General features: G+C 46.6%; 1 protein-coding gene across 1 annotated transcript in view; it reads right to left on the bottom strand.

Annotated features, from left to right (window-relative positions):
* Positions 1 to 425: 425 nt before the first annotated feature.
* The window catches only part of LOC107296466 (BCAS3 microtubule associated cell migration factor), a gene marked incomplete at its 3' end in the record, with an annotated part of 37249 nt that continues 25167 nt past the window's right edge, over positions 426 to 12507 (bottom strand). Inside the window, exon 6 of the mRNA XM_015825818.1 lies at positions 426 to 511. Within this exon, the coding sequence (XP_015681304.1) occupies positions 426 to 511 (86 nt within the window). The remainder of the gene's footprint in view (positions 512 to 12507) is intronic.

Below are 12507 nucleotides of genomic sequence, written 5' to 3'. Positions count from 1 at the left end.
AATTAAACCAAATTATGGTACTGTATTGTGTAATGCATTCTACATTCTAACTAGAATATTGCTTGCTTGCTTATATAATGTATTGGCTGAAATGTTGGTTATTCGGTGGGAGAGTGACTGTTGTAAAAAAAACAAACAAACAACCTTCATATCACAAAAGAGGGTACAGGTGCAATCAACCTCAGCTCCCACCCATCTTTTTTTTTTCCCCCTTCCAACTTTGTTCAGATAAATATCCTATTCACCCGGATTCTACAAGTGAATTGGGCAGAGTAATGCATTTTATTATGTTCAGAGGATTCTGTGAAATTAAAAAGAAGAGCCTTGCTCTCAAATTAGTTTAGCAACTGTATGATCAATCAAGTTCCTTCTTGGATCCAGGAAGGAGAAAGAAAAGAAGAAAATGGATATACAGGGTTCTGTACTTACTGATCTGTGGGGATGGCAGGACCCGGGCTGCTCTCACAGGACCGTGTCGGATAGAGTAAAGTTCTTGAGCTTCACCACTAATCTGCTCAACAAAAGAGATACATCATCATCATCATCATCATCATCATACATACCTTAGATAAGACAATGCTTTTACTCACATTTATCAAAAGGCATTTTAATTATTTGCAGGCTTTTAACACCGCTTATTCAGAATGAAAAGAAATTCTTGCACAGACAGTGAAAAAAATGAACAGATCTGTACAAAAAAAAATGAAAATATTTCTAATATTAGTCTGAGCCAAAGCTCTTTTTGATACTAGGAAGATTAATACCACTTTTTAAGGCCTTGGTAAGGCCACACTTGGAATACGGCATCCAGTTTTGGTCACCATGATGTAAAAAAGATGTTGAGACTCTAGAAAGAGTGCAGAGAAGAGCAACAAAGATGATCAGGGGACTGGAGGCTAAAACATATAAGGAAAGGCTGCTGGAATTGGGTATGTCTAGTTTAACAAAGAGAAGGACGAGAGGTGACAGGATAGCAGTGTTCCAGTATCTCAGGGGCTGCCCCAAAGAAGAGGGAGTCAAGCTATTTTCCAAAGTGCCTGAAGGCAGGACAAGAAGCAGCGGATGGAAACTAATCAAGGAGAGAAGCAACCTAGAACTAAGGAAAAACTTAACCAGTGGAACAACCTGCCTCCAGAAGCGGTAAATGCTCCAACACTGGAAGATTTTAAGAAGAGACTGGACAGCCATTTGTCTGAAATGGTATAGGGTAGTGGTGGCAAACCTATGGCACGCGTGCCAGGAAGCTGGTTGGGAAAGTTTGCAAATGGCAGATCACAGGACACTGCAACGTGCTGCTTGCTAAGCACCCAAATATTGATCACGTGGCCGTGAGGATGCTGCGACCGTTGTAAATAGGAGGACCAGTCATAAGTCCCTTTCTGGGTGCTATTATAACTTCAAACGGTCGCTAAAAGAATGGTTGTAAGTTGAGGATTACCTTAAAATAATTCATAAGCACATTCATGTCCTTAAACTCTCATCCCCTATTCCAGAGTTCATGCAAATAATTAATCATGTAGCCTATCTTTTAGTTATTATTTTATTTAAAACCTCCATAATGATACAAGCATATTCCAATAACGGGTAATAATTCAGGTGTTTTAGATGCTCCTAATGCCTCCAGGCTACATTGCCAAATCAACCCAAAGGTGCTTTTTCAAAAGGTAACTGGACTTTCTTTGGTTTTTTTTCCTTGAAGATGTTTCAATTATCACCCAAGAAGCTTCGTCAGATCTCTGCTTCTTCAGAACTGAAGAAGCTTCTTGGATGAGAAGCAAAATGTTTTCAAGGAAAAAACAAAGAAAGTTTAGTTGCCTTTTGAAAATCACCTTTGGGACAAATGTGACCTGGATGATTGAGAATATCCATAGACATTTACCTAATGAAGCTTTAGTTTAATATATTATCATTTTTGCAATCCTAAGACAAGGCTTTTCAACCAGTGGTACGGGTACCACCTGTGGTACATTGGCACCTGGCAGGTGGTACGTGACCATCCTAGAAAAGTGGTAGTGGGGGAGGGGAATGAGCTGAACCGGTGGCAGAACCGCACAAGCCTGAGCGAGAGACGGCTGGAGCTGCAGGGCTGTCAGGGCTCAGCGGAAGCGCCAGGATCAGCGCCAGGCTCCAGCTGGAGCTCAGCGCTGATCCTGGTGCTTCTGCTGAGCCCAGAAGAAGTGCTGATCAGCTGGAATGTTGCAGCCTCTCCAGGGTCTTGTGGTTTACATTCAGATGCTTGGCAACTGATTCATATTTATGACGGTCACAGTGTCCCAGGGTCATGTGAAGTGACCAAAACCTGCTGCAACCACCCAGCAGACGGGGGGGGGGGAGAATAAAAACCAAACACCCCCCCACCCCCGCTGCCAATCCTCAACAGAAATTCTCAGAACAATGAAAACCTCGGACAGGAGGAAGAACGCGGCCGGGTGGGCAGGCAGGTGTCTTGCTTGGCTGTGCCTTGAGGGGCACTTTTTTCAGTGCCATTGTAACTTCGAATAGTCACTAAGTGAACTGTTGTAAGTCGACGACTACCTGTACTTTATCACTTTTTTCCTTTTTTGGGGGGGTCATCAAGTTGTTGACACCTTGCTAGGCGACTGGTGGTACTCGGATGTTGCCATATCCTAAAAGTGGTACAATGGGTGAAAAGGCTGAAAAGCCCTGTCCTAAGCAATCCAAATTTCTCCTCCGAATGGCTTGAAAAGTTGATTGGAAATAAACTGATCTAGAATAAATGGTACATAACTTCCAAATGAAAAAAGATATACTCCCCAGTTTTATTATCAAAATTACTCATCTATTACCGGAGTTTTATGGATGGATTGTGTATGATTTTATTAATTGGACTGAGCTATATATTTTATTGTATTTGTAAGTCACTTAACTTGCCCAATAAACCATCATAAAAGTAAGATAAATAAATGTTTCTGCACGCTCAGCCTAAAGTAGGAGTGTAAGGATCTTGATAAAAACCACCAGGGTCAAAATTATACTTCTGTTAAAACATCTTCCAAATGTTTAAAGCAGGAAATATAACAGAGCTGTACTAAAATAAACGCAAAATCCTATCATTATTCGAACATTACTTTATACTGTCTTTTGTTATTTCATCTGTAATTCCATAATGAAGCAAAATCCAGATATATTGCGAACGATAAAGCCAAAAATAAAAAATACTAACACTCCAATCATATGTTAACTACAGACTGGATGAAGAAAATCTAACCATTTTCTTTCAATTAAAAATTCCTAATATCATATCGATCTGCTAGAAAATGTAAAAAGTATTAACAGAGGAATATTTCTAATTTAGTATATTAATATATTCTTGAAGCAGTTGTTTTTACTACATTTGAACTTTCCCCATAAATTCTATGGAATTTTTAAATGACCTGTTTACATCAATTTTCATCTCAGATTTTGTAAAAAAAAAAAAAAAAGAATGCATTTAGAACCACAAAGGAGGAATGTTTCCTTGGAGTAAGTATTTCCAAACTTTCAAACAATTAAACTTCTAATCATTGGAACTTTCCACAAAACCTTCAGAACTTAAAGAAAATTATGGGACTTATCCAGTGAATTAAAATAACCTAATAAATTATCAAACTGATGTATAATATGCATACGTTTTGATAAAGAGATGTCATTATTTACAGTTCTACCTGCAACTGAATAGAACTCAGGATTCCAATATAAATGTGTGCAATGTAAAACAACAGGCCACTAAAAATTATATTAGAATTTCCAAAAAGAAAAAAGAACAAGAAACAATCCCAGTGCTGAACGTATGAACACAGAGAGCTAACAGGAACTTGTCAAAGAACAAGGAAGGAAGGAAGGAAGGAAGGAAGGAAGGAAGGAAAAGGGGGAGTGAGGAAGGAAGGAAGGACGGAGAGAAAGGAAAAGGGAGGGAGGGAGAAAGGGAGGAAAAGAGAAAAAAGGAGGGAGGGAGGAAGGAAGGAGAGAAAGGATAAGAAGGGAGGGAGGGAGGGAGAGAGGGAGAAAGGGAGGAAAAGAGAAAAAAGGAGGAAGGAAGGAAGGAAGGAAGGAAGGAAGAAGGAAGGAAGAAGGAAGAAGGAAGGAGGAAGGAGGAAGGAGGAAGGAAGGAAGGAAGGAAGGAAGGAAGGAAGGAAGGAAGGAAGGAAGGAAGGAAGTAGAGAGCTATGTGCTCAAAAGGATTGTAATGTCAGGCACAAAATATCAGGCCTGTAAATTCCAATCAAGCTCATGTCTATAAACAAGAATGTAGTCAATAATGGTCAACACTAAATTGGTGCTAGCTAAAAGTTAACAGAATTCAAGAAGGCTTAGGACTAGGGGTGACATGATAGCAGTGTTCCAATATCTCAGGGGTTGCCACAAAGAAGTGTGTGTGGGGGTCAAGCTATTCTGCAAAGCACCTGAAGGCGGAACAAGAAGCAACGGATGGAAACTAATGAAAGAGAGAAGCAACCTAGAACTAAGGAGAAACTTCCTGATAGTCAGAACAATTAACCAGCGGAACCACCTGCCTCCAGAAGTTGTGAATGCTCCAACACTGGAAGTCTTTAACAAGAGACTGGACAGCCATTTGTCTGAAATGGTATAGGGTTTCCCGCCTAAGCAGGGGGTTGGACTAGAAGCCCTCCATGGTCCCTTCCAACTCTGTTATTCTATATTCTAATGTTGGATTTAGACCGCTTGTGGGAACGTAATGATTCTAGGCTGATTCCTCTCTTGTCTCCGCCTCCAGGCTCTGCCTGTCCTTCTCCAACATCTAGCACAGTGGTGGCGAACCTATGGCATGCGTGCCAGAGGCGGCACTCGGAGCCCTCTTTGTGGGCACACATGCCGTTGCCCCAGCCTCACCTCCCTCCACGCCCCCCTCACCAGCAGCCCCCCTGGAGGAGAGTCGCCCCCGAGCGTGGCCCACGTGGAGCAGTGCAGCCAGGGACATGGCAGCCAGGCAGCATAGACAAGACTCTGCCCTCACGCCCCATCGCGCACAGTTGATGCTGCGGGGCGTGGGCAGAGGGTGTGGCCGCCATGGTGCTGCTCGGCTGCCTGGGCAATCTGCGGTGGGCCCTGGAGGCGGTGAGTGGCCCTGTGGGTAGGTGGGGTGGGGACGGGGCAGGGGCGGGGCAGGGCAGGGGGTGGAGTGGGGTGGGGCCAGTTTTTGGGCACTCGGTCTCTAAAAGGTTCGCCATCACTGGGATAGGGTTTCCTACCTGAGCAGGGGGTTGGACTAGAAGACCTCCACGGTCCCTTCCAACTCTGTTATTGTATATTCTAATATTGGATTTAGACTGCTTGTGGGAACGTAATGATTCTAGGCTGATTCCTCTCTTGTCTCCGCCCCCAGGCTCTGCCTGTCCTTCTCCTACATCTAGCACAGTGATGGCGAACCTTGTAGAGACCGAGTGCCCAAACTGCAACCCAAAACCCACTTACACATCGTCAGGTGCTGGGTGGGTGTGGCCCATTGGCTGGATGTGGCCCATTGGCTGGGTGTGTCTATGGTGGTAACGGCAGACTGGGTGGGACTAAAAAGTTCAATCAATCAATTCCAACTTTGCAAGATCTTTTTTTCCCCGCGAGAAGTTGAAATTGACTGATTGATTGAACCTTTTTTTTTTTTTTGTACACGGCGGCAGAGGCCTAAAGCGAAAAGGTTTTATAAAACCCAGCTGAAGGCCTAGGACTGGGGCGACGGCGCGCGTACCCACAGAGAGGGCTCTGAGTGCCGCCTCTGGCACCCGTGCCATAGGTTCGCCACCACTGATCTAGCACATCAAAATCTAGCACTGTTATAAGTGGTATCCCAGTCCTCCAAAAACCATTCCTGACTGTAAGAGATGCCCGCCGGGAGCTTCCGATTGCCAGTTATGGGTGACTGAGAGATTATTTACTGTGGAAAGTGTATTAAGTCGCCCACGTTCGGAGGAAAGATAATATGAGTTTGTCGGAGAGGAGCGCCTCGGCCCTTTTTCATCCAAGTCAACTGTGTACTTAGCTCTCCTGCAAGCCTATAAAGGGGTCAAAGAAAAACAAAAACATTCTAGCCGTGGTGACAGGAACTCTGCAGTTATGATCTGTCAAGTTTATGGAATGTTGCTTTAACAGAGGCTATTAAACCGCTCCGTAAAGGCTCAGGACAAACACGGGCTCGCCAAGTTCACGCGCTTCATTGTCTAATATACTGAGACTCAGGGCATAGAAAATAAATAAGACGAGCGTCTATGTTTCATCCAGGAAAGCAAATATGATTTCACTGACATAATTGAGGGGTTTTTTTTAGGGTGGGGGGGAGATGTATCTCATGACTAGAACAGAACGAATGAAAGCTGCAACTCGTTCCAAGAAACATAAGCAACGGAGAGGGATGCAGATTTGCACACGGTTATCGACAGCGCCCCGCACTTGCTCAAAAATCCCAATCAGCCAGCTTGAAGGCCAAGCAAAGAGCATGGAGATTAAAATAAATGGAGGAACAAATAGCAGGAGTGCGGGTAGCCCTCGACTTACAGCAGTTCGTTTAGTGAGTGTTCAGAGTTACCACAGCACTGCAAAAAAGTGACTTAGGACCATTTAAAGCAGGGGTAGTCAACCTTGGCTCCTTTATGACTCGTGGACTTCAACTCCCAGAATTCCTGAGCCAGTTGAAGTCCACGAGTCATAAAAGAGCCAAGGTTGACTACCCCTGATTTAAAGAATGGAGACCTTTGAACTCTGGTGCTGGAGAAGACTCCTGCGAGTCCCCTGGACTGCAAGGCAATCCAACCGGTCAGTCCTGGAGGAGATCAACCCCGGCTGCTCTTTAGAAGGCCAGATCCTGAAGTGGAAACTCAAGTACTTTGGCCACCTAATGAGAAGGAAGGACTCCCTGGAGAAGAGCCTGATGCTGGGAAAGATGGAGGGCAAGAGAAGAAGGGGACGACAGAGAAGGAGGTGGCTGGATGGAGTCACTGAAGCAGGAGGCGTGAGCTTCAATGGACTCCAGAAGATGGTAGAGGACAGGAAGGTCTGGAGGAACGTTGTCCATGGGGTCGCGACGGGTCGGACACGACTTCACAACTAACAACAACAACAAAGTCTCTAAAGTCTAAAGAAAAGAAGAAATAGGGGTGACATGATAGCATTGTTCCAATATCTCAGGGGCTGCCCCAAAGAAGAGGGAGCCAAGCTGTTCTCCAAAGCACCTGAAGGCAGCAGAAGAAGCAAAGGATGGAAACTAATCAAGGAGAGAAGCAGCCTAGAACTAAGGAGAAACCTCCTAACAGTGAAGACAATTAACCAGTGGAACAGCTTGCCACCAGAAGTTGTGGGCACTCCATCACTGGAGATTTTTAAGAAGAAACTGAACAGTCACTTGTCCGAGATGGTATAGGCTCTCCTGCTTGAGCAGAGGGCTGGACTAGAAGACCTCCAAGATCCCTTCCAGCTCTATTCCATTCTATTCATTTTTCACACTTAGGACCGTTGCAGCATCCCCATGGTCACTCAATCAAAATTCAGACGCTTGGCAACTAACTCATAGTTATGACAATTGCAGCACCCCGGGATCATGTGATCCCCTTTGGCGACCGTCTGCCGAGCAAAGTCAATGGGGAAGCCAGATTCACTTAACAACCGGGTGACTCGCTTAACAACGGCAACGATTCGCCTAACGCCTGCGGCAAGAAAAGTCATAAAATAGGGCAAAACTCACTTAACAAATGTCTCGCTTAGCAACATAAATTTTGGGCTCAATTGTGGTCGTAAGTCGAGGACTACCTGTATCTTAAAACAGGGGTCCCCAATCCCTGGGCCGTGGACCGATCATAGTCCATGGTCTGTTATGAACCGGGCCCCACAGATGGAGGTGAGCGGCGGGCAAGTGAAATTGACATGCACAGGGTCTAGACCAGTGGTGGCGAACCTATGGCACGGGTGCCAGAGGCGGCACTCAGAGCCCTCTCTGTGGGCACGTGCTCCGTCGCCCCAATTCTAGGCCTTCAGCTGGGTTTTATAAAACCTTTTCGCTTTAGGCCTCTGCTGCCATGTGCAAAAAAAAAAAAGGTTCAATCAGTCAATTTCAACTTCTCGCAGGAAAAAAAAAGATCTCGCAAAGTTGGAATTGATTGATTGAACTTTTTAGTCCCACCCAGTCTGCCATTACCACCGCAGCCACGCCCACCCAATGGGCCACGCCCAGCCAATGGGCCACACCCACCCAGCAGTCAATGATGCATAAGTGGGTTTTGGGTTGCAGTTTGGGCACTCGGTTTCTAAAAGGTTCGCCATCACTGGTCTAGACCAGGGGTCTTCAAACCTGGCCCTTTTATGACTTGTGGACTTCAACTCCCAGAATTCCTCAGCCAGCGTGCCTGGCTGAGGAATTCTGGGAGTTGAAGTCCACAAGTCATAAAAGGGCCACGTGCGAAGACCCCTGCTCTTGAATAATTGCAGATGAGGTTGAAAAAGGTAGGCAAGGCCTCCTTCTGTGTTTCATGCCTTTAGACCAGGCGTCTTCAAACTTGGCAACTTTAAGACTTGTGGACTTCAACTCCCAGAATTCCTCAGCCAGCGTGCCTGGCTGAGGAATTCTGGGAGTTGAAGTCCACAAGTCATAAAAGGGCCACGTTTGAAGACCCCTGATCTATACTCTAGGTTAGATGCTCCTCCTATCACCCCACCCGGTCTGTGGAAATATTGTCTTCCACAAAACCGGTCCATGGTGCCAAAAAGGCTGGGGACTACTGTCTTGATTCTGAAGTTAACCATCTTTTGCTAGAGGTGAACCGCTCCAGGCCAGCCTCTTAAGAAGAGTAACAGCCTTGCACCTGTAGCACACGGAACGGGGACCCCCGCCTCACCTGCAGCGCGAGAGCCCCCTTAACGCGCGGCGGAGGGAAGGGGGAGGAAGCGTGCAAAATGAAGAGGTGCCTTCATTGTCTCCTTGACATCTGGAACCGGTCTTTTTAGGAAGGCAGAGGAAAAGACTTCAAGGACAAATTCAAACCCTCGTCTTAATTCCCGATGACAGGCTTTGTTGTCTGGGAGCATACCACTTTGAATCCATCGCAAACAAAAACAAAAGGAATACTATTTCTCTTACTGTGCAAACAAATATTTTCCAACCATGGAAAATCGCTTGCATATGGGGAGAGGGAGAGAAATGGAAAGGATTAACCGAAAGAAGAAGAAAAAAAAAAGAAAAAAAGAAAAACTTGTACCCAATCATAAGAGAAATAACAAAATCAAAACTGGGGGAATCATCAAGAGCAGTAAATTGCCAGTTGTTTAATATATTTCTACCACAACTGGGTGGGGTGCTGGCAGAGCTGACGTGTGAGGCACATGTCCCCCTTTTGAAAAGTGACAGGAACGTCAAGTTATTAATAAAAAGAGCGGGCCTGCTGTTAAGACTTCAGCACACGCGACTCCTGCACACGAGGAAATGGGTGTTGTAATTAAACGCAATGGGAAAACGGGTTTCTCGGGAGACCCACATTTCCTGGAGGACCCAATCCTAGGCAAGTAAAAATCAAGGCAACTCTTATTTATCACATCTTGGAACCATCCATCTTCTTCACAGAGGGACTCTAGGCACTGAACACTAATAACAGTAATAGTAGTAGTAGTAGTAGTAGTAGTAGCAGCAGCAGCAGCAGCAACAACAACAACAACAACAACAACAATAATAATAATAATAATAATAATAACAATTGTCAATAAGAAAGACAAAAAAGTCTGGATAGTGGACAGCAGAATAGACGAGAAAGAACTGGAGAAGATAACAAAATACAAAGACCTACAAACAGAAATAGAAAGACTGTGGCAAAGGCAAGCAAGGGTAGGACCAATAGTCATAGACGCCTTGGGTGCAATCCCAAAACAACTGGAGCACCACTTGGACACCATCATCGGCATTGACAAATTTGCCATTAGTCAATTGCAAAAGGCGGCCTTACTAGGAAGTGCTTCCATCCTGCGACGAGATCTGTAATACCATCGAACATCCACATCTGCCTATCCCAGGTCCTTAGTAAGGATTTGATAGGTAGACAAAAATGCCAAATATCAGTCTGAACATCTGGCTGACTGTGCGATGATCAACAACAACAACAACAATAATAATAATAGAGCTGGAAGGGACCTTGGAGGTTTTCTAGTCCAACCCATTGCTCAGGAAGGAAACCCTATACCAGGGGTGTCAAACTCAATTTCACTGAGGGCCGCATCAGCATTGTGGTTGCCCTTGGGGGGCTGGATGGGTGTGGCCAGGGTGGGTGCAGCCTACTAGGTGGACGTGGATGGAGTGGGTGTGGCCTACTGGGTAGGCATGGCCAGTTCTACATCATTCGCATCAAGGGTGCCTGTGGGGGCCTGGACAGGAGTGGGACAGATCTGAGGGTCTCTGGCAGAAGGGGGTGGGACCGGGGCAAGTGCCAAGGCATGGTCCACTGGGGCTAGTGCCAAGATGGCCACCACAAAATTGTACATTGGCTCCTGGCCAGATTGGGCCAGGGCCAAGGCAGCGGGGGCCGTTCCCTCACTGTTTCCAGGATGGCTTCGCGGGCCACATGAAACCACTTCGCGGGCCGCATCCAGCCCCCGGGCCTTGTGTTTGACACGTCTGGTATAGGGCAGTGATGGCAAACCTTTTAGAGACCAAGTGCCCAAACTGCAACCCAAAACCCACTTATGTATGGTCGGGTGCCGGGTCGGCGTGGCCCATTGGGTGGGTGTGGCCAATTGAGTGGGCGTGGCCCATTGGGTGGGCGTGGCCCATTGGGTGGGCATGGCTGCGGTGGTAACGGCAGACTGAGTGAGATTAAAAGTTCAATCAATCATTTCCAACTTTGCGAGATCTTTTTTTTTTCCCGCGAGAAGTTGAAATTGATTGATTGATTGAACCTTTTTTTTTTTTGCACACGGCGGGGGAGGCCTAAAGCGAAAAGGTTTTATAAAACCCAGCTGAAGGTCTAGGACTGGGGCGACGGCGCGCGTGCCCACAGAGAGGGTTCTGAGTGCCACCTCTGGCACCCGTGCCATAGGTTCGCCACCACAGATATAGGGTCTCCTGCTTGAGTAGGGGATTGGACTAGAAGACCTCCAAGGTCCCTTCCAACTGTGTTATTCTATGTTCTGTGTTCTCACCTCCAAGGTGGGGGGAGGGGAGAGAATGGTACAGAAAGCATGGATAATGACCGAGAAGGCTCTCTTCCTGGATCCCGTCAGTCGGAATCTTTTAGGGGTCCACAACATGCCTTCCCTGCCACTGGCCCCCGCTTCTCCTTACACGCACCCCACTTCCTTATCGCCTAGCAAGCTGACTTAAGGAAACAAAAAAGGATGGCTACTAAAACTTGGACTCGACTGTTTGCAGATGAGTTTGGACATAAGGGCCCCCTTTGCAATGCCCCATGGGAATAAGGTCAAGTGCAGAGAGTCGCTCAGCGTAACCTAACTAGGGAGGGTTTTAACGCTGCAAAAGACAGGCAGAAAAAAAAATGTTTTATTTTTATTTTTTATTTTTTTGCTGAGATTATTCCGGTAGGCAAGTTTTCAAAGGCTCCTCTGATCAATGGTTGGCGTCTCTGTGGAGTCTTAGAGCCTGACAGCCCTCATAATCCCTTCTAACAAATGTTTTTGTGTTTGCCTTCGCATGTACGGTTGGCGAAAATGTAAGGCAGCTCCGGATCCCAGTATCTTTTCTTTCCTGATGCAAAACCGTGGCAGGGCACCGCTTTGCAAACTTTCTCCAAAAAGAAAGCAGGCTCAGTTCTAACGGCCTGGCTGCAGGTGAATTCCTCCTACCACTTAGCCCAGTGGTTCTCAACCTGTGGGTCGGGACCCCATTTGGGGTCGATTGACCATTTCACGGGGGTTGCCAAGCAAGGCTGTCCGCCATTTTTTCCCCCCTTTTCCGGCGGGTGCCTTACCTCCCTTGGGCTGGGCTAGCTGGTGGTCGGCCTGCTCCGTCTCTGCCGCTTGCCAGCTACGCCTCGGCCGGCGCAGGGGGCGGAACCACGCATGCGCGGCGCTCCCGGGCAGGGAAAGTCCTCGACTTACGACCGGTTGGGTAGTCCTCGACTTATGACCGGTTTAGTCCTCGACTTACGACCGGTTTAGTCCTCGACTTACGACCGGTTTAGTCCTCGACTTACGACCGGTTTAGTCCTCAACTTACGACCGGTTGGGGTCACGGATTTAAAAAGGTTGAGAACCACTGCCTTAGCCCAAATTCTACTCACATTGGCTGCTCAGCAACTTCTCCAATTCTCTGATGTTGGTGTGACTGTTGTAATGGTGAGCCACTTTTTTCCAGTGTCGTTAAAAATTCGAACGATTGCTAAAGGTATGGCTGTAAGTCCAGGACTCCCTGTCTGCTCTCCCCCCTCATTTCTGTATTAATGTGTGTTTTAAGCAAGGGGTCCCCAACCCCCAGTCCATGGACTGTTACCGGGCCGTGGCATGCAAGCAACCGGGCTGCACAAACAAGCAAAGCCCCATCTGCAGGATGTAGGCAGACACACAAAA

Source organism: Protobothrops mucrosquamatus, unplaced genomic scaffold, assembly GCF_001527695.2.
Source record: "Protobothrops mucrosquamatus isolate PMUCROS unplaced genomic scaffold, P.Mucros_1.0 scaffold2820, whole genome shotgun sequence".
NCBI classification, from domain to species: Eukaryota; Metazoa; Chordata; class Lepidosauria; order Squamata; family Viperidae; genus Protobothrops; species Protobothrops mucrosquamatus.
This window is presented reverse-complemented; position numbering and strand designations above follow the sequence as displayed.